Source organism: Lactuca serriola, chromosome 2 (assembly GCF_051521515.1).
Source record: "Lactuca serriola cultivar US96UC23 chromosome 2, Lser_US96UC23_V15, whole genome shotgun sequence".
NCBI classification, from domain to species: domain Eukaryota; kingdom Viridiplantae; phylum Streptophyta; class Magnoliopsida; order Asterales; family Asteraceae; genus Lactuca; species Lactuca serriola.
The window spans coordinates 188,985,031-189,007,233 of record NC_136409.1 but is presented as its reverse complement, the minus strand read 5'-3'; the positions used below and the strand labels follow the sequence as shown (position 1 = coordinate 189,007,233).

General features: G+C 30.9%; 3 protein-coding genes across 4 annotated transcripts; 2 read left to right on the top strand and 1 right to left on the bottom strand.

Moving 5' to 3' along the window:
- Positions 1 to 4,245: 4,245 nt before the first annotated feature.
- On the top strand, positions 4,246 to 7,487 carry LOC145087828 (ENTH/VHS family protein). Of its 2 annotated transcripts, none has more exons than XM_079025906.1 (8): positions 4,246 to 4,544; positions 5,368 to 5,496; positions 5,578 to 5,825; positions 5,906 to 6,025; positions 6,115 to 6,265; positions 6,350 to 6,483; positions 6,569 to 6,604; positions 6,716 to 7,487. In XM_079025906.1, exons 2-8 carry the CDS (start codon positions 5,421 to 5,423, stop codon positions 7,346 to 7,348), a joined length of 1,398 nt encoding a protein of 465 aa, XP_078882032.1. In that variant the 5' UTR covers positions 4,246 to 4,544; positions 5,368 to 5,420; the 3' UTR covers positions 7,349 to 7,487. The 2 variants fall into 2 exon arrangements, with proteins under 2 accessions (XP_078882032.1, XP_078882031.1); XM_079025905.1 differs by having other exon boundaries at positions 6,109 to 6,265.
- Positions 7,488 to 9,617: 2,130 nt separating this feature from the next.
- On the top strand, positions 9,618 to 11,362 carry MUB4 (membrane-anchored ubiquitin-fold protein 4 precursor). The gene is made up of 4 exons (XM_079025904.1): positions 9,618 to 9,827; positions 9,926 to 10,140; positions 10,742 to 10,912; positions 10,997 to 11,362. The coding sequence occupies exons 2-4, from the start codon at positions 10,011 to 10,013 to the stop codon at positions 11,050 to 11,052; spliced, it is 357 nt and encodes a 118-aa protein (XP_078882030.1). The 5' UTR covers positions 9,618 to 9,827; positions 9,926 to 10,010; the 3' UTR covers positions 11,053 to 11,362.
- Positions 11,363 to 11,458: 96 nt separating this feature from the next.
- ARP2 (actin related protein 2) lies at positions 11,459 to 14,725 on the bottom strand. Its single transcript, XM_079025903.1, has 15 exons — positions 14,432 to 14,725; positions 14,007 to 14,117; positions 13,684 to 13,818; positions 13,510 to 13,581; positions 13,351 to 13,429; positions 13,086 to 13,135; positions 12,900 to 13,003; positions 12,733 to 12,801; positions 12,587 to 12,650; positions 12,442 to 12,510; positions 12,276 to 12,359; positions 12,118 to 12,176; positions 11,934 to 12,000; positions 11,755 to 11,838; positions 11,459 to 11,656 (listed from the first exon to the last, which is right to left on the bottom strand). The coding sequence occupies exons 1-15, from the start codon at positions 14,471 to 14,473 to the stop codon at positions 11,582 to 11,584; spliced, it is 1,164 nt and encodes a 387-aa protein (XP_078882029.1). The 5' UTR covers positions 14,474 to 14,725; the 3' UTR covers positions 11,459 to 11,581.
- Positions 14,726 to 22,203: the final 7,478 nt, after the last annotated feature.

The following is a 22,203-nucleotide window of genomic DNA, read 5'->3' as shown; positions in this document are numbered from 1 at the left end:
TAAACAACTAGTGTCATACCCGTCCGGTGGACAGGTTAACAAATATATAAACAATTTATTGATTTTTTTTGGGGAAAACTGCAGTAAAGTTCCTACATATTGGCCTCATAATCGATTTAGTCCCTATATATTTTTTTTATTCAATTAAGTCTCAAAAACCGGTAATCGTATTCAATTTAACCCTTTGACCCGGTAAACAGGTCATCCAACTTTCGAAAACTACATTTTTGGCCCAGATTTCAAATTTTATTACAAATTTGGTAAAAAATTTACATTTCTGGCCCAGATTTTAATTTTTTTTACAAATTTGGTCCAAAATATACCCTTTTGGCCCAAATTTTAGAATTTTGTTATGAATTCATCCTAATTTTAGTTATTTTTACAACTTTTTTTCTTCAAAAAAATGTACTCGTCTTTATCTTCTATTATTTTTGAAGTGTACTATGAATTTAGGTAGAAAATATAATAATTTACATTAAAACGATAGTTACATAGTGCTAACAATAGGTCATTCATGTTGTGGCATTGTTATCACACAAATAAACATTATTTTCACACAATAAAGAGACTTAAATTAGTGAAAAACAACTTTTAGTATCATTATATTTTTTTTGAAGTATACTATTAAGTTTAAGAGCCAAAAAGGACTAATAAGCGCATTGTTGTTGACAATAAGCCATTTATGTCAATGTAGCAGTATAACAATGTCATCGTAGCATTGTAACACACAAAAAACATTGTTTATACAGACAAAAAGAAACATACTTAATATTTTATGTTATTGGAAATGCTCTAGAAACCGTCAAAATGTACCATGTCAACAATACATAAAACTCTGCCATTTGTAAGCCTAGCGACGCTATTGATAAATTTTGAAACGTTTATAAATATGACCCACTTTTATTTATTGAGCTACTAACTAAGACAACGTACTTTAAAAAGTCTACCTAATGATGTTGTGCTTTAATATTTTTGTTGTACTTTAAAAAAAATCTTTGTATTTGGTTTATGGTTAGGTAGGTTGTTCAAAATACAATGCTATAATAAAAATCAATGAAATTAAGCACACTATTATTTCTTGCATTTAACTCTTTCTTTATTTATCATATGTTTTTATGCTGAACATAGAACAAAAAATATATATTGTTTAACATATTAAACAAATTAAAAAAGAAAATATTAATAAAACTCATTGGTATAAGTTTGAAAGTACTGAATATCTATTTTTAATGTTAAATATAACTAAAAATATTACAGTTTTTTTTTTTATTTTTATTAATTACTATGCTTCCAAACGCAAAACATTCGAATTCATAAAGAAAAAACATTCAAATTTTTTTTTGAAGAAAAAAAGTTGTAAAAATAACTAAAATTAGGATGAATTCATAACAAAATTCTAAAATTTGGGCCAAAAGGGTATATTGTGGACCAAATTTGTGAAAAAAAATTAAAATCTAGGCCAAAAGTGTAAATTTTAGACCAAATTTATAATAAATTTTGAAACATGGGCCAAAAATGTAATTTTTAAAAGTTGGATGACCTGTTGACCAGGTCAAGGGGTTAAATTGAATACGATTACCGGTTTTTGGGACTTAATTGAATAAAAAAAATATATAGGGACTAAATCGATTATGAAACCAATATCTAGGAACTTTATTGTAGTTTTTTTTTTTTTTTTTTCTATACCATATTTCTTTCATTCATTCCTATATTAGTTGTCTACATGACAAATCTACCCAATTATATTTCTATCTTTTGAAATAATATCTATAATTGTGTTGCATACATAATATAAAATAAATAACACATTCAATTTAATACTCAAAAACCAAAATATTATTCAATATAGAGCTGAAAATCACTATTTTTAACATATGGGTTTAGATAAAATCATCTATAAAGACAAACCTAGTGATGCTACAAACATACTTAGGTGTCAAATTAAATTTATTAATTATTAAACACAAAGCTTTTTTTGTCTTATAATATACATATCAATTATCCATATTAAGTTATTACGATTGAAAAGAAATGTGTTTATCATTGTATAAAAACATATATAAGACTTTTATTATTATTATTATTATTATTATTATTATTATTATAGTCTTAAATTTTTAAAATTTAACAGAAGTTGTAATTTTTTCTAAAAAATATATAAAAACCATTGTTAAATTAGAAGGAAAAAAAAACTCTTTTTTTTTCAAATTTAGTCCCAACCCTTTCTAACAAATTTTTTAACTTCATAAAAATGTTCTTTCTATTTTTTTTTTACAACTTCCTTGTTAGACGTTTTTTACACTTTCATTTTTACACACTTACAAGGCTTTAACAATCTCTTTCTAATTCATAAAAAACAATATAAAAACTTGTAAATTTTGTAAAACAATGTAATTTAAAAACATGTAAATTATGTAAGAATAAAGTTGTAGAAAGTCGTGTAGAAACAAAGTTGTACGAAAAATTATTAGGGAAATTAAGACAATTTGTAAATAATCAATTTTTTTATCTATATTAAGACAATTCCGTAAAAAAAAACAATATAAATAAATATAAAAAATTTATTTTAAAAAAGTTGGTAATAAATTCGCAAAAGAATAGAGGTTTTGTAAAAAAAATTAATGTATATGCAAAATTAAAAAAAAATAACCGACTTAATAAGTAATAGACGATAAAAGTCTCATATTTCATTCATTTCAAAAAGTTTTTTTATTTTGCATGTGAGTGTTGATTTCCAAAAAACATTACTACAATAGGCTAAAAATTAGGTCAAATTTAGCACAAAATCTGCATTGAAGAGATTCCATAAGAAAATGAAAATCACCAAGATTCTTGAATGCATTCTAAACATGTTTTTTTGGACAATTAAACACAAGTATCTAGATCATATTAAAGACAATAGACAAAAGTGGGACAATTATTTTGTGAAATTAAATATACTCCTATCTTTTGTTTCTACATATCATCATACTCAATTAAATAGTGACAACTGTCATATTAGTATCCTAACATATCATTAAATTTCATTAAATAAACATTAAATGTTAGACATGTCACAATTTAATTGGGTAGATGATATGTAGGAACAAAAGATAGGAAAATATTTAATTTCTCAATTTTTATTGAAATCTTCTTCTTGATTACAATGTATATTACATTTAATGGCTTAAATGGTTCCCATGAAGTCTGCAAGAACTATACCTCAATCTATTTTGCTATTCTAATGGAAACAAAACAAACGATTTACATTTCCCAAATTGATGCAATTCCCTTTTCAATGTCGCTGTTATAAACTTTTCATACGAAATGCTTCACATATGGAAACCATATTAGTCCCTCGAGTTACAGATTTCAACTTCTTAAATGGAAAGAGGCAGAGAAGGGAACTTAAAGTTGATGATTCCATTATGAGCAACCGTTTGAACATTTTTTAAAATGATAAGCATTGTTGGGGATGAGTTGGGTCGCTGCCTCTGCTCTCCCCAAAATTTTAATCTCCACGGTGCGACAACATGGATCACGAAGAAAGAAAAGGTGGTTGAAGACTAACCTGACATGTGGCAGGAGGACGTCGGTGGGAGAATCCCACGTTTGGAATTATTGTTCAAATCAAGCCGCTTTTAGACTTCCCAAGCCCAAGAAGACAACCACCTTTGAGGAATTGTTCCCCAACTGAGCAAAAACGAGATTGACTAAATTCCCAATATCATTATCGATTTCTCTTGATGATTTTATTGTTGGAAAAAAATGAAACCCAAAACAGATAAACACTTTGAAACCTCCATCGGGAGCGAGTGATCTCGTGTCTTCTTCTTCTCTACAATAAATCAAAGAAAATAGTTAGTAATCGGCCCACGGTGAGGGAAAATAAGTAAATCGACATTTTAACAATTGTGAAAACCTGAAAACCGATTGTAAGATGGAAACATTAAACATCGCAATGATCAATATATAGGCCCATTTGTACAACGTGATTGTAGCGGTTAGCAAATAAGAAGTATGAAAGCAATCATAGGTAGAAGAAAGAGGAGGGTCTTTGAAACCGATTGATGAACTGCACGCAACCACAAAAATTGAGTTTAAGCGGCTCAGATTAAAAGTATCTTGACTTTTAAGGGCTGTGATTTGGACGACGATTTTCGACTCGCCGTCCATAATATTAATAATTTGATAAAAAAGAAAATGATTATGGAGTTAAAAATAAGCAAAATCCCAAATACCCACTACAAACCACGTGACGGTTTCAAACGCACGTCGGAGGTTATCTCCCTCAACAACCACATTTTTCTCTTCCCGTACGATGTTATTAGCTGGTTTCGGAAGCGGTCCCAAACTCCCAAACACTTTTTTCAAACCCTTGTCAGTCGGCGGCATCTACACCCTTCCTTTCTTTCTCATAACAACAATAATCCTTTCCAAAAATATCATTCATTCACTTTACCTAATTTCTCCTCCGTATCCGTCAAATCCCTAAAATTTCCCTCCAATTTATTCGTTTATGGAGAAACTTGACGCTCCGCCGCTTAATTGTCTTCTTTAATCAGGTTAGTATTCCTTGTCATATATTCAGCATTCCAATATGCAATTCTTTTTACTGTTTTTGTTATTCTCCTTTTAATTTATTCAGTTTACCTTGTCCGGAAAATCTCATATGCTTTTGATTCCTTTGCTAAAAACTATCGAACGCTATAGTTTGTACTTTGTACGGACATTTACTGAAGCCTTTATCCTAGTTATCCGTTTGTTCTACTTTGGTCTCCTTGTTGATTGCAATACTGATCTTAGTTGTTATGCATTCAACTTAACTGTTTTATTCTAGTTTAGCTTCAGATAATTTACATGACCTGATAAATAATGGATCTAAATTGAGTAGCCGAATGCCATAACTCGAACGTTTAATACTTCTCTCTGTTCTGTTTCAGCCATAATTCCTTTGTCCACATTGCAGTTTTTAGGCATTTAGTTACTCGTTTGCAATTTTGTGATGCTACCATTACACAAGATCAATCTTGATTCTTGTGTTAGACATTTGAGTAATAGTCACACTTTCATTAAACCATGTGCCTTGTCAACTGTTACAATATTTAATTATCCACCAATTAGTAGTATATAACTATATTAAAGAATTGGTAATTGGATAACATAATTACAAACACCTAAGAAAAATTTCATCTACCAGTTAGTAATTGTTGCAAGATTTTTTTCATTCTCTGTCTCCACACACCAATGCCCATATTTAATTTATCACCATCTATATAAGCAAGTTCCTTTCCTTTTTTACCATGAGAATTAGTCAAAGCTAGCGATTGCTATTGCTTTCAGAAGTGTTCTTTTCTTAATTTTCGTGTTGGAATTTTTGTTGTGAAGGCTGTCTTTAAGAGGTGTTGTCATTGGAGGTAGTACTACATTTGTTAGACACAATGGGTAGTGCGTTTAATCCACAAATTTTGGTGGAGAAGCTGACTAAGCTCAACAATTCACAGCAAAGCATTGAGAGTATCCTACTGAAATGTGTTTGTTTAACTTTCATAACTATTAACAATTACCTTTTTTTTTTATCCCTAACAATATATATAGCTCTGTCACATTGGTGTATATTTCATATGAACAAGGCAAAACAAGTTGTGGAAACATGGGCTAGACAATTTCATAGCTCTCCACGTGATCAACGCCTGGCTTTTCTGTATCTTGCAAATGATATTTTACAAAATAGCAGGAAAAAAGGTTCTGAATTTGTTGGTGAATTCTGGAAGGTTCTTCCAGACGCACTCCGTGATGTCATCGACAATGGGGATGAATTTGGAAGAAATTCTGCTTTACGCCTCGTATGCTTCTCTTCTCTCCAGTCTCCATGCTTATAAATTATAATCAAGAAAATTATATAAATAATTTTTTAATTTTTCAGGTCACTATTTTGGATGAAAGAAAGGTTTTTGGTTCACGAGGGCAAGTTCTTAAGGAAGAGCTTGTCAAAAGGCATATGGAAACTAGTAATAGGAATGGGAAGCATTCAGGGTTAAAATTGGTACTTTATTTAATTATCTTTTACATGCTCCTGTATTGAATTGTGTTAATGTTTGCTCTTACTTGTTACTTTATTTTAATTAGAAACAGCCTGCTGGCAATGCAGTGGACAAAATAGTTTCAGGGTATAAAGTTATATATGGTAGTCAGGTCAATGAAGATGCAGTCTTCAGCAAATGCAAAAATGCCATTACTTGTGTTGAAAAAGTGGAAAAGGAAATTGGTGGGGATATTAGATCTGGTATTTTTTTTTTCTCATCTCTGATTTTCATCTTATATAGTATATTTCTGAAATATTTACCCTTTTTCTTTTTCTTTTACAAAGTAAATGGGACAGGTGTCACAGATGAGCTCAAGGGGCAGCATGCTACATTGAGGGATTGTATTGAGCAACTTACAGTTATTGAATCATCAAGAACAAATCTTGTGTCTTATTTGAGGGAAGCTCTTCAAGATCAGGTTTGTTGGTATCCTGAAATTGGTGTTACATATTCACATTTTTTTTTCTTCATATAAATGAAAGCTTCCATGGTTTTATTATCAGGAAATGAAGCTGGACAAAGTCCGAAGTCAGCTTCAGGTATAGGTTACATCAGTATATTACTATTTTCACCAATTTGGGTACTGAAGTATTATTTATTAAAAAAAAAGAGCTAATTACTTACAAAAATGATTGTTCTTGTGTTTTCAGGCTGCACATTCTCAAGCAGAAAAAGCTGATAATTATTGTAGGCAATTGCTTAACCCTAATGGCAGACAACCGCCACCTGTTCCGGTGACCGGAGAACAGTCTGCTCCGGTGATGTACACACAACAACCACCTTTCACCGACCAATCCGAGGACACCAAATCTGCCGCCGCTGCAGTGGCGGCAAAGCTCACGGCATCAACATCATCCGCCGAGATGCTGACTTACGTCCTCTCGTCCCTGGCTTCCGAGGGCGTTATTGGAAATTCACCCTCAAATGACTACCCTTTGCAAAAGAGAACCAAGATAAATAACGGTGAACCACCAGCTCCACCATTCCAGTATCCAGACCAACAACCGCCTCCACCATCATCTCCGCCACCTCCACCGCCAATGCCGCCAATGCAGCCATATCCAGCTCCGGTGTACATGGTGTCAGCTGGGACAGTAACATATGGCCATACCATGAACCAACCGCCACCGCCACCACCACAACCTATGGCTGGGCCGCTAGTGAATGGTGTTTCTTTGTATACACCGGGAATTGTTCCAGATGGTTACCAGAATTATCAAATGGAAGGTGGGTTTTATAGCCAACAATCAGCCATGTCAATGGCACCTATGTCTAGGCAGTAGAACTATAAGTCTGTAGATGAAATTGAGAGTTTTTTGCACATTATTTAGAGATGTCGTTAATGTTTAATTTAACTATTTAAGTAAAGTAGACGAGAGAGTTGAATTTATTTTAATTGATAGTTGAATCGGTTGTATTTGAGTGTTTGTGTATGGAGTTTTTGTTTTTTAGTTTTTATTAGATGTATGAAGCTAGATTTGCTGTGATTCTTGTTAACATGTCGTTGGAACGCCGAGAAGTCAACGGGGCCTTCTAGAACGATGGCCAGAAACGGCTGATTCATGTTGAAAATTAATTGTTTGTTTTAAAAATAAAATTAGAAATTGGTGGTATGAAAAGAATACGTTTCAAGTACATTTTTAGTTTAATGTATTACAAAAACAATGTTGGGCACTTATGGTGTATATCTGTGATTATGTAAGATTAAACTTTTTTTATTTGATTGCATATTAGAACAATACAAATTTCGAAATCTATATATCTACCTATTTTAATAATAAAAAAAACTTAGCCATGTCACATGTGTTTTTTCTAGACTCAATTTTTGACACATGACACCCTTATAAGCATTCTCATTTTTTTTTTTCTATCTAAATTAAATGATATCCTTATTTTTGTTTTGCAAATTTGAAATAACATTCAAATTGTAAAGATACATCAGATCCCAATATGATTTTCAAATTCTTTTTATCTAATAAAGCCAATATGATGTAATTATGTTAGATTTTTAATATATTACAAAAAATCAAAGATACATTATCGCACTTACATCATCCTATTAAATTTCACTACATTATGTTTAGTTACAATTCAAAATAATCTTTGTTTTTAGTTGAAATATAATATTCTTTTTTGTGTATGTATATCTCTGCTATATTTTAAAATTTCTTTATTAATGATTGAATTAAATAAAAATATTATATTTTTGTAACTACTATAAATATTATTTTTATATAATATTATAAATATACTAATATACATCAAATATTATATATCTTTTTTTGACAATTGTATAATTAAATAATTCTATATATTATTATATAAATAGATTTCTTGTCTTCCGTTATTTCCACAGGTTATGATATCAATACCAATTAAAAGGGTGACAAGAGTCACATTTGATGGTGTGATTGATCCATAATTGCTCTCCATTGGGGACAAAGTAATTAACGATACAACCAGATGCGTTAAAATGATCGAGTCGAGTCAGATCAAAATTGTCGATCAATAAAAGTGGTCTACTTTCTGAGACAATAAAATAGAAAAAGTTCCAAATACTATACATACCATAAGAAAAAAATTATTACACACTACAATTACTATTTTATAAATTCAAAAAAATCACATAATATTTACCACCTCCAGAATCCTGTTAGCCATATTCGACTCGCCCGACTTAGGATCATTCAACCTTAGCCCTAGAGAAGATTGGCGTAAGAACAAGTTTCTCAAATGGAAATTTCCGGCCAAGAAAATTGTTCATGTAGATTTGTTATTTGCATATGCTTTAAATTTATAATAGATTCCGGCAAGCAAACCACTAATTTAAGGCGAGCAAAATGTAAAATACTAATTTCAGACAAGAAAAATGTAAAATTTATGATAAGCAAACCACTTAAGATCGTCACATGCGATAAAAAGTGGGTTTATTTTTTTTTTTCATAAAAGAATGTGGGTCCAGACTCCAAATGAAATCCCCTTTTAGGCTTTTACCATGTTTTGTATTTTGGTACAAAAATACTTATTAATACTAATAATACCTTTTCAAACCACGCCCTTTTGGTACAAAAATACGCCACGCCACCGAAATCTCACTTTCCCACCGCTCATTTCTTTTATATACATTTTGTAAATTATTATGTATATAAATATTTATAATTAATTAAATAATCAAATGTAGTAAAATGATTTTACAGAAAAGAAAAAACATAGGTTGTATGAGTTTATAATTTAAATATTTGGCATATTCTAATTATATAAAAATCAATAAATACTTTTGTATAAACATATGAAATAAGAATGAAAGCCTTTTAAAGATAATGTTAAGAAAGAAACAAATTCGAAATAATCATTTGTTCATATTAAAATTTGTAGTTAAACTAATAATTCAATGCTTAAACCAAAAATAAGATATACTTTTTTAATTATTAATAATAGTGTCGTAATAAATATAAATAGTTATTAATAAAATTAAAAGAAAGTGGGTAGATGATGTTAAATTTGGTTTTATAAAAAACAAATCACCGTATTCAAACTGACTTGCTGACCAGACCAGTACAATAAAAAGCACAGCGAAAGTTGAAAGGAAAAGAAATGGGGTTTCGCATTCATTAACAGTGCGCCTCGAGATCGGGTCTAGGGTTCCTCATCTTCTTCAATTTCCACCTCCCTTCATCGTCCATACTTCATACCATTTACTCATCTCCGGCAATTCACAGTTCACATACAGCTGCTGATCGATTCTTTCACTACAATTCAAAGGTGATTTTAAACCAATGATCCACGGCTTTAGTTTTCATCATCTTCTTTTGATTCCTGGTTGTTGATATTAATAATTGTTGTGGTATGACTTTGTGCAGGTTTTTGATAACATATATTAGTGATTTGTGGAAAAGGTGTGATCCTAGGGCTTCATATAAGGTGTGATATCGTAGGCTGTTCCAAATGCCGGAGGAAGATGTTTTAGAGCTCAAGTTTCGGTTGCTTGATGGATCGGATATTGGTCCATTTCGATACTCTCCGGCTTCCACAGTTGCCATGCTCAAGGAGAGAATTGTTGCCGAATGGCCCAAAGGTTAGGCAGATTTCGGTCTCTTTTGTCTGTACATGCTTTTTTTTTTTTTCTGATATTTTTACTGCTCTATAGATTACGCCTTTCGATTTTGAGATTCATGTATTTTGTAGATTAGTTAGTGTGACTCCATGACGACTGAATTGCCTTTATAAATTCATGTAAATAGCTGTTCTTCAGTCTTTATGTTTTAAGCTAAATGATCTCTGGTTTAAGGAAAAGATGAAAGATGTATGATCCACACAAAGAAAAGAAAGATGAAACATAGAGTACTGTAATCCAACTGTGATGGAGTTTTGAGTTTGTGGTTTTTGCAATTTCCCACCAGATAAACGAAATCGTAGAGAGCTTGAGCTTATATCCCAGTGACATAGCTGGTTAAAGATTAGCCAAAGGGCAAAGGGAAAACTCTTTAGTTTTTGCCTTTTTGGGCATTTCAGATCTCCTTCAACCTTTTCTCCATATGTTATACTCTTGGCCTATGAGAAATACGTTAAATCAAAATGAATGGTGGATGATAAATTGCATCTTTTTTGGACGTATTAATGATTAGGTTATGTTAAGTCATATCTTTCTGAAGATTATGTTTGTTGAATGCGTCCAGATAAGAAAGGCGGACCCAAATCAGCAAATGACATAAAATTAATAAATGCGGGGAAAATTTTGGAAAACAACAAAACTGTTGGGCAGTGCAGAACACCTTTTGGGGAGCTTCCAAAAGGGGTAATTACAATGCATGCTGTTGTACAGATGTCTTTAACCAAAGCAAAAACAGGTAACTCCTCTTTCCTCATCAATATGTTAACAAATAAGTAGAGTGTATTTTCTGAAATGAATAGGTTTTTATGATTCTGAACAGAAAAAAAGATGGATGAGGCTCCAAAGACAAACGTCTGCGCGTGTACCATATTGTAAGAAGTTATTGAGTTTGTTTGTTGGTTGAGATTTATCTGGTGGGTGGGGGGCCATTGTTTGGGGCTCTGTGGAATCAATCGGGTGGACTGGTCTGGGGAAAATAATGTCATACCATATAATTGTTGCGCAGTGTGGGGGAAAGTCTGGTTGGTGTAAACATATAAAATCCTTTATTGTTGTTGTCGTTATCATGTGTAGTGAGTGTGTGTGTGTGTGTGTTTTATGTAAAATTTGTTGCTTTAAGTTGCTGTACATTTGTGGCTTCGGCTTCAGTGAATACAAGTAATCCTCATTGGCTTCTTTTCCTCTATTAGATTCTACACAGCTCTCTTGCAACAATATATACGGTATTTGTTGTTTATTAAAAAGTTATTTAGTTGTGGAATTGACATTTTGTTGAAACGAGTAATGAAATCTATGTTTTGGCCATATGCTTTTTACTCAAAACTTGAAATAGTAAAGTGAAATCCCAATTTTAGCTAACATACAAATTTCTAAAACACTAGCATTGTTGCTTAAAATCATGGCTCTACCCACACTTGCTTAGGCAATGAACTCCCTCCTCCAGATAATCTTGCCTGCTAATCCAAAATTCAGGTGCATCCTGCAAAAAATCCACATATATTTTTTTTTTTACACTTGAGTATCTATTTATCTAATCAATCAAAATTCAGTTGCATCCAATAGAGAATGAAAGAGCACCTTCATGATTCCAGCAAGTACTGCACCCCCAAGGTACACCATATGCTTCCTGCGTGGTGGATCTTCAATACGCAGCCGCAATTTCTAACATTACAAAAATAAGTAATTAATATTTATTATTTAATCAATCACTCACACAAATAATGTATTATATTATATGATCCAACAATAAATAGTACCTTCAATCCCACTTTATTGCCCTTCAACACAACTTCAAGATAACGATCCAAGATTTCTTTCTCTAGTCTGTATATATAATATAACCACTAATCATGAATTCTAAAGAAAATGCAAAATATGTTGACCAATTTAATAATACAAGAGACTGGTCAAACCACACCAAAGATAATGATGTAATATTACCGACTAGGTAATCCTGGATACATTGTGCTCCCTCCACTCAAAACTATATGCTGGTAAAGCTGCAAAACATACAATCACACATAATTTCGCCATGTGTTCAAATTATATAATAATAATAATAATAATAATAATACTAATAGCTGGTTTAAATTTGTTACCATCATACGGTTGTCAATATCCATTTCCTGAATACAATGGAATACCATGTCAGCAATTCCATCACCTTCAACATCTATGAGCTCCTGTAAGAACCAGCTTACAACATTAACATTACCATTTATACAAATGCAATTATTAATTCAGAAACTAAACACAAAAATATACCGGAGTAAAAAGAGCTTCTGGGGCCTGAAAGCGTTCAGTACCAACTTTGATAACCCTTCCATCTGGCAGCTGATGCATTTTATAACATTTCTCAATAACAATTAACCACCTTTACTTCCTTATATTATAAACTATGGTAACTTACAGTATAATTCTTAACAAGAATGGTGGTCTCAAGTCCCAGTTGATATTCCCTTTTGTAATCATAACTGCAACAAACCAAAACTTATCAAAAAAAAAAAAAAAGAATTACATTGTAAGTTCAAATAAAATGTGGATTCATGAATGTACCTAACATAGCAGAGCTTCTCTTTGATATCTCTAACAGTTTCAAAATCAGCACTCTTATTCATTGCATAACTTCATATGATAAATTAGTTTTCAAGTCTCAGTACCACATGTACAATCATAATAAACTATTATTACTATAAAAATAGCAACTTCTAGAAACTACTCACCCTCTCCTAAGCAGTAAATCAACAAGATATGTTGTTATATGGCGTCCAGCAACATTCATTCGTTTAGTAAGATGAGGAAATGAGTAGCCATCTACAACAGGAACCTTAAGAAACATGATAATGTTAGAAATTAGGGTTACTAAGTAGTAGTAAATACTAAATAGTAATAGTTATTCAACTGCTTACCACATGAGTGACACCATCACCAGAGTCAATGACTAGTCCAGTAAGTAAACCTGTTTTGACATCAAATCAAGATTAGGTAAATAAAATCAAAGTTAATTCTTGAATTCTTTGCAAAGTTGTTTCAAAAGGAGTCGTATATACTATATAACATTAGAATACAATGTTAAAAAAGCTTGTATTTGGATGAAGACACCAGCAAAATTCATGTCATGTCAATTTAGAGGAAGCAAAATTGAAGTCTTATAAACCTTTACCCTATAAGCACCTTGAGCATACAATGTTAAAACAGCTTGTATTTGGATGAAGACACCAGCAAAATTGTACTTCTCAAACATAGTCTCCACCTAAATCAAGGTTAATCCACAATCAAGTTTGCATACTGCAAACTGAAAATCATTTTTATGAGTATATTGTTTGCACATACCATCTTTTCCCTGTTTTTTGAAGGATTGAGAGGTGGATCTGTGAGCAAAATGTTACATTCTGATGGATCCACCTGCAAGAAGGAAATATGGAGGACTTTTATAACAAGCAGCAGGTGCTAACTGCTAACTCATCAAGTTCTCAAACAACATATCAAAAGGCAGCAGACACTCACCTTTAGCTCATTATAGAAGGCATGATCCCAAACATGACCCATATCATCCCACTTTTGCACAATGCCATTGTTGACAGGATAAGATATATCTAGTTGATGTCTCAAGTTCAAACAGGTTTCACCAACAACAATATCCTGTTATGAACCATGGATAAAGGAAGCATTTCTGTTATTAATGATCACTTGATATGCTACAACGTACAAATAGATAAATACCAGTGAAAGAAGGGATATCACTGATCAAATTAATCAAGGCACTTATATAATCATCAGACCTTTATACACAAGTGTTCATTGAGAAGAAAAAAAAGGAGTATATTCACCTTCAACTCTTGTTCCAGGAGAGTTTCTTCGTATCTCAACATCGGCCTACCCACCACACAAGGAAATACCGATGTTGGAAAATTCTCACCAGCAAAACCACACTTGACATACTGCATTTTAAATTCAGCAGTCATAAAATCACAAAAATTGATATTCCATCCATCTTTACTTGTTTGGAGACAAGATAGTGCATAAATTTAGTGATGCAGTTGCAATTCATGTCAATATTGTTTATTGAATCATTAAAAACCGGAAACATCTTGATGCTTAAAATGTTCCGGTCTAAATAAAAAGGTACCAAAAATATAAGAAAACAGATCAAGGACGCAATGTTTCAACAATTGACTTTGAATATAAGCAGTGGATTCCAACGAATAGATCGAGATCACTAAAAAATGGTTAATTAACGAGACGATTAGCTTACCCCAGTGCCATTGTCGCAAACGATGACCTTCTTGCTGTCCATTTAACCTCACCTGAGATGAAAGGATCAACGGAGACAGCAACGGCGATGGCGATGGATCCCTTCTTTTGTCTGGATTAGGAATTAAGATGGAAAGCTTCAAGAGTTAAATCATCATTTGTGTTTGTTGCTAATCTGCTTTGCTTTACTTTGCGTATAAACTCAGGCTACGAGGTAAGTCGCTGCTGCAGAACGAAAACCCGCCCAACTCGCCAACCGGGTCTATCCAAAATGACTATTTGCAACTGTGTTGAGTTTGTTCGTTTTTTTTATCCAATCATACATCATATCAACATGTTTCTTTTTTGAAAATCATATATTTGAAATCCTTTTTTAACTTACTCAAATTATATTCATTTGAAATTCTTTTTTTTAACTAATATAACTTAAAAGTTTCTTAATTATGATTTAACATTCAAAAATTTTATAACTTATATTATGTTTAATTAACATTTAGTGAAAGTTTAACTATAAAAAAACCAATATTTTATGTCTTTTGTGTTATATAAAATTTTACATGTAAGATGGATGCATACAAAAATGAAAAGAAAATTTTTCAATAGGCACAATTTTTTTAGAACGTATTTGCAATGATGGAGACCCTAAAAAAGCTATACAAATGAAGGTTGTGAATGAATGTATTATTTTGTACTCATAATTTGATCGTATGATATTTTTTTTCCAGTAATATAAATATGACCATTCAAAATCATATGTTTAGAGATATTTTGTTTTCTCAAACCATACCATACAAAATCATATGTTTAGAGATATTTTGTTTTCTCAAACCATATTGATTTGAAACCTACATAACTTTTTATATTCCTTAATTAAAACGATTTATAGTATTTATAAATTTCCAATATTTTTTTTTGCATTCTCTTATTATATATGTAGTTATATTAGTATATTTTTCTTACAAAAAGTCGTCATTTGGGTGAAAGATATTGTGATTCAAAAGTTTACATATAGTTGGAGCATTCACGATCCAAATATGATGATTTGAAGAAATGAGTTATGTCGCATCGATGGTAATTGTAATATGATTTTTTTCTTTCAACCAAAACAAATGAAGCTTTATATTCAGTTTCTCATTTAATCTTTATATGTGATTTATGTGTATTATTCAATCTTGAATGTGACTCTCCAAAGTCCAAACATTAACGTTTTGCTTGGAATATCTTTCTGATTCTTATTTTTCAAGAAAAATATTTTGATTGCAGGTTAATGAAAAATTGTCATCAAGTTTCTATGGTTGAATGATGTTAAATGAAGAAAGAAGATTAAGAAAACGGGTATAGGTTTTTTTGTTTGAGTAAAGTTGACGAATGTTAGTTTTTACTTTTGATTTAAATGTACGTTTATGTAACATTTTATTTATATATTCAACCACTCAATGCTCTTATTTATTTGATTGTAGCTTTTCTATTTTGATTATGTTTATTTTCTATTATTTTTTTGTTGGGTTATCCTACACAACATATTTAAACGATAATATTTAAAGGATAACATAATTTTTAACATTTGATATGTAATTTACTACGACAAAAATTACATATGACAATTACGAATATATATATATATATATATATATATATATATATATATATATATATATATATATATATATATATATATATATATATATATATATGATTGTGTGTGTGATTTGTTTAACATGTATATGCACCTATGTATGTTATAAATTTATAATCAAATATCTTTATGTTTAATAATTGAAGGGATTAAAATGATGCATCAAAACCAATTATTTAGACGAATATAATAATAATAATAATAATAATAATAATAATAATAATAATAATAATAATAATAATAAATACACATTTCTAAGTACCGCATTCATTTGAAACTCACACTACAACTCAAGAGTTTTATAATTTATGTATATTTATTAGTTACAACTCAAGAGTTTTTAACTTATGGTTATTAATTAGTAATTACTAATAAATTTTTATTTTCCTTTCATTTATAAGGTTGTAAAGTTTTGCTCATTAAAAACATTAACGTATTTGAAGAGATTTGTGATTTAAATATGAAGAGTTAACATAAATGTTATACTAGATATTTTAGTGTTTTTATGTTATTAAAAGTTATAGTGTTTATTTTTTATATTTTTTATTATTCGTTGTATATATATATATATATATATATATATATATATATATATATATATATATATATATATATATATATATTAATACAAATGTTATAATAGATGTTTTTCTATTTTTATGTTACTAAAAATTGTAGTTCATATTTTTGTTCATACGTTTTGTTACCTGTTATATTATCATTCATTTGATATATAATTTACACAATTTTAAACGGTTTATAAAATTATCAAATAATTGTACATATCACAATGACTTAAAAATTAAACTATAATGCTTAATAAAACTAATATGTTAACTATATGTTTGCTTTACTACTAACATTTTGTTTCAAAATAGGATTATTAAATAATAATTTGGTAAAAGTTATTATTTTAACTATATAATTATATTGTCGCGCAACGCGCGGGGATTCGCCTAGTATAGCATATAAGTTGTTATTTGTGTTCAACATAACAATTTTGGTTATTTTGACCGGCTATCACTTATGGTAGTTTGTCAAAAGGATTATAGTGACCACAAACAACAATTTCGATGGTATATGGTATATTGGGTACAAAAAAAAACAAATGAGAACAATCTCAACAGTTGGTTACCTCCTTGAATCATTTTCCCTAAAAAAGTTAAATGAAATTAAAGATGCAAAAGTATCAAAGACTGCAACCTTCTTAGGCCATAACGTACATGAAGAGCGTTTTGGAGGGATAACTTCGTCAAAACATGGTCTATGTTATGCTTACTGTGGTTAGCTATTAACAACTCTCTGCAAAAGGATATGTGTATGAGAGGTATCTGCAAAAGGATATTACTATGGTTAGCTATCAATAACACTCGTTTGTAGACTTGTCCAGAATCCATGATACGACAAATCATTTTATTGGAAATGTAAATGTAGTCATGAAATACACCTGCTCAATCAAGGATCCCCTAATAAATATTCAAGTGCATTACAAAGTTGTACATGTATAAATAATGTTCATTTGTGGGTTATGTTTTGAAGAGAAGCAAGAATGAATCTCAAAAAGTCATTAATATGAGCATGAGATGATGTGAGATTTTATGTAAATGAGTAAAGGGAAAATGAATCAGGAGGGTAACCAACCGTTGAGTTTGTTTTCATTTGGTCCATTTCCTTTTTTTTTGTACCCAATATACCATCGAACTTATTGTTTGTGTTCACCATAACCCTTTGACAGGCTATCACTAGTTAGTTACCCCAGAGTCATTTTTCCCCTTTATCGAACGACTTTTTTGTGCACCTGGTCTAAGGACTACATATTTGTTTGGAATTCTAGATCCAGTAATATTTAATATTTTGTCTTGACCTTATAAAAGGTCGATCATCTAATCGAGCTGAACCCCAATTTGGAGATTCTGATTTGGTTTTCATTTTTGATATCAGACCAATCGATATGCCCTTCACGATGATGGTCATGGTCTATGTGGCCACGAACCACAAACACGAATACCAGCCCAGGTGTATGTGATGGACCGTGGTGGTAGTGATTTGAGGTCTATTAAACGAATGACAACGACCAATCAACGCAATTTACTTTCTTGAGCATTTGACTAGCCGTTGAACGACAGTTTTTTGAAAAAAAAATATTATTATTTTTCTAAAAACAAACATTTACCTATAAATACCACAAATAACCTAATTTTTTACACCATTCTTCTCTTTCTCTATTTACCTATACAATTTTGTTTACAATCCAAATATCATGGATCCCAATCAAAATAACCCACCAAACTATCAAAACCGCAAGTTCAATAATGCTTTTGCGTTAGATACAACTCTCCGCCAATACCCGAAAAATAGAATCACATCAAGGTGGTTTTATGAATTAACTCCAAAGTAGTTCTCCTATCCAACAAACTCAAGTTTTTCAACAGCAAATGTAAGCCTTCCCACCCTATCAAAAACAATTTCAATCCAGTTTCTTATACCAAAAACATTTCCAACCATAACCATCACAACCACAACCTTCACAAACTTAACCTTCACAACACCATTTTCAACCCTTAATTCATCAAATTTTATAGCGGAAACACTGTTGGGTTTTGATACAAAATATAAGTTTGTTATTCACAAACACCGGCAACGGAAGACTTTATAAATAACAAGTTTACTTTTAGTTCATAACAAAACCAAACCGTCATGGATCCATTTATAGAGATTAGAATGAAATAAAAACAACCATAGGATGTTTTAGCGATAACCTTTGAAGCCTTTGAAGCCACTTGGTTTTGGGGTGTCGATGAAGATGTAAAGATCAAAGAACATGATCTTATCTACAAGTATCCACCATCAAGATTAAGGCACTTGGAATGCTAGTTCCTTCTTGTATAAAGTACTTCTAAAGCCTTTGAGTGCTTAACTCAAATAAGCACTAAAGTAAAAGCACTTTGTACTACCAAAGACTTGAATGATCTCAAAAGAATGAGAGCTCTAAGCCCTTTTCATGCCTACGATTTTAGAGAGAAAAAGAGAAGAAGAAGAAGATGATGAAGTGTTTTCACTTATCAAAAATTCAAGCCTCATGCATCTGTTATATAGTCCATGCAAAGTAAGGGATTTTTATTAAAATACTCTAAAATATTTCTAGTCTTTAGAAGCATGGGAGACAAAGCATGGAGGTTGAAAAGCAACCCCCTTATTTTAATATTTTTGGCCATACCTATTGAAAAGAGGAGGATTTTTTATTTTTTATAAACTCCAAGTTTATAAAATATAAACTTTGTCTTTAGGTAAAAGACAAAAGAATTCAACTAGTCGAAAATATTGTGCATGACTTATTAATTCATATTATATGAAATAATAACTAGTTATACTCTCTTATAATTATTATTTTCATAAAACAATAATTATTCCCTAATTAAAATACAAGAATCAATATTATTTATTAATAATCACATTAATAACAAATATACAAAATGTGTCAACTTGATAAAGGTGTGACCCTATAGGATCATATATTATTAGCAATATCACTCAATAATGATTATTGGGCATATAGATTCAACAATCTCCCACTTGCACAAGATTCATTATAGACTGACATAGACAGTAGCTGACGTCTAGCAATGGGCTACTGTCCCTAACAACATATGAAGGGTGTCATCTCATCAACAACCAATTCCAGGAGCTCTAAGCTACAATTGTTACTAAAGGTGCAGTATCGATTATTCCTTTGTCTCAAACATCATGTCGAACATGAGATATGAATCGCCATCAATCTCATTTAGTGATCTACTTTAAGTAAGGCCTTAAGTGTCTAGCTCTCAATGAATAAGAGGGACAAATCCCATCTCGACTACATACGCCCATCAATGTAGTTCATGTCATATCCAACGATGGCCCTTATAACTGCCCTTTTACGGAACAACGTTAAACCATGTCAAAGAACAACAATTCGTACACTTCAAGTCCCAAATATGTATCTTAGGTCTAAGAATACAGAGATACAGCCTTGATCAAAACATCACTCTTGACTACGATCCATAAAGTGGTTTTGATGCGGGTCAAGTCCAATACTTATTCTCATAATCATGTATCTATGAAGTTGGTAGCAACTCTTGCTATTCTCATCTTCATGAGAATCCACCAATCCACTCATATTAGTCTTAACTCATAGATTCTCCCATAACTATGAACGACTATGAACATTTAGAATAACCTAGTTATTCAGGGATTTAAACATGCTAATATAGAACACAACAATTATTCAACGAAAGACTCATATCCAATATATCAATTCATTTCAATATATGTTGTTTTTACTGTTCCAATATCCAAATACTAAATTTCTATAAAATATATCTACTTATATCAACAAGGCCCTATAGAACCAACTTGACTTTCATGCTCTAGCTAATGAAAGAGCTTTGTTAAGTAGATTTGACAAACTCGAATTATATAAATTTTGCGAATACAAACATTTTTAGTTATATATATATATATATATATATATATATATATATATATATATATATACTCATATATAAAGAAAAAACTATTGATAATGTATTAAATGCTTAAATATGACTTAGATACCAATACTCGCGTAATTGGATTACTCATAGTCATAATGAACCATACATTAAGCTTCTTAGAATGTAGTTCTCCAAACCACAATGTACTCTAACTCTGATGTGTAACTGTAATTAAAATTTACATGGAAACACTATCCATGTATCTTTCTCTTCATTCATAATGAAGACACACCCAATTGTGATTAAGAATCATCTCAATCTATTTGAAAATTTAGCACATGTGTAACAACTTTAAACATAGCTTTCTTTCAAATACTCTGTAGACTAGGAATATTTCTGTAGTTCTCACAAGTACTTTAGAATGTTCCTATAAGTCACACAATGACTTGTTCTCAGATTATACTAATATCATTCGACATGCTTTAAGCATACGACTCATTTGGCCTTCATGCATAATCATGACATATATGATAAATCCAACTGCATCAGCATACGGAATACAATCATATTATCTAGTTCAAAAACATTTGCACTAGGATTTTGCTTGAAATCATGTCATGTAGTTTTTGACAAGATGAATCTATCAGAGTCCTTTATCTTAAGCTCTTTAAGATCCTTGACAATTAATGCAATTTTACTTAATCCTTTAAGTTGTCATGATCTATCTATATAGATCCTTATTCCATGAATTAATATGTCGACTACATATAACATTTCGAATGTTACTACGCTCCCACTAGCTTTGTAGAAAACACAAGAGTCATCTAGATTCATAATTATATCACACTATGTAATTAACTTATAAGAAAGAAGATTCTTACTTTGAGATGTTAGCTTAAATCTTGGAAAGATTTTCATTCATGTATGTTTCTCCTTTGAAAACTCACTTACTCTTTATAGTCAAATTATATCGAGGAATATTAATCAAGACCATTCTTGATAATAATACATGAATGAATCTATATGTGTTTTATTAGTTTCTGATCAATTATTGAGTAGATTCAACAATAGTTGAAAACTTGCTAGTTCCAAACTATGATACATTTAGCTTATGGATCTTTAGCTCTTAAATCTCCAAATTGCTCCAACTTAGAAAAAGCACTTTATAATCACTTGTATTATGGAATGACAATTAGTGGTATTAGTAAAAACTTCATCCTTAACAATCATTTAGGATAGTCTACATAAATGCAGTTACTAGATGCTAGAGTGGTTAAGCTTGTTGTCTAACATAAGGTCTATAACTCTATACCTTTTAGATAAGGATAAACCATTTCATCCTCAGTCTAAAATAAGTATCTAATCCACTTATTTGGTTGGAAATATATATTCAATATATATTTGTTGCAGTGAGCATAATTCCAAAATTTTATAAAGTAAATAGTTCCTTTAAAACATCATATAATAGACTACAAGGTTTATGTTTTAACCTCTCTAAAAACTTGTACTATCGACATTCAACTAGTGGCCAGGTGGCCCTATCCCACTAGAGAATTTGAAAGCTACCTCGAACATCAAAAGATAGATCCTAGCGACCAGTTGATCATGTGCCACAAGAACCAAACTAATGACGAGTGAGTGTTTTTTGTCGAAACGAGTTGTGAA

What these genes read in the sequence shown, in the direction of transcription:
- LOC145087828 (XM_079025905.1), top strand. Translation starts at nt 5,421, where the DNA reads ATGGGTAGTGCGTTTAATCCACAAATTTTGGTGGAGAAGCTGACTAAG. An exon ending in GAAATTCTGCTTTACGCCTC is followed by an intron (nt 5,826 to 5,905) that starts GTATGCTTCTCT and finishes TTAATTTTTCAG; the next exon opens with GTCACTATTTTGGATGAAAG. An exon ending in TGGTGGGGATATTAGATCTG is followed by an intron (nt 6,266 to 6,349) that starts GTATTTTTTTTT and finishes TCTTTTACAAAG; the next exon opens with TAAATGGGACAGGTGTCACA.
- MUB4 (XM_079025904.1), top strand. Translation starts at nt 10,011, where the DNA reads ATGCCGGAGGAAGATGTTTTAGAGCTCAAGTTTCGGTTGCTTGATGGA. An exon ending in TGTTGCCGAATGGCCCAAAG is followed by an intron (nt 10,141 to 10,741) that starts GTTAGGCAGATT and finishes GAATGCGTCCAG; the next exon opens with ATAAGAAAGGCGGACCCAAA. An exon ending in TTTAACCAAAGCAAAAACAG is followed by an intron (nt 10,913 to 10,996) that starts GTAACTCCTCTT and finishes GATTCTGAACAG; the next exon opens with AAAAAAAGATGGATGAGGCT.
- ARP2 (XM_079025903.1), bottom strand. Translation starts at nt 14,473, where the DNA reads ATGGACAGCAAGAAGGTCATCGTTTGCGACAATGGCACTGGG. An exon ending in CAAAAAACAGGGAAAAGATG is followed by an intron (nt 13,430 to 13,509) that starts GTATGTGCAAAC and finishes ACCTTGATTTAG; the next exon opens with GTGGAGACTATGTTTGAGAA. An exon ending in ATATTGACAACCGTATGATG is followed by an intron (nt 12,177 to 12,275) that starts GTAACAAATTTA and finishes TATGTTTTGCAG; the next exon opens with CTTTACCAGCATATAGTTTT.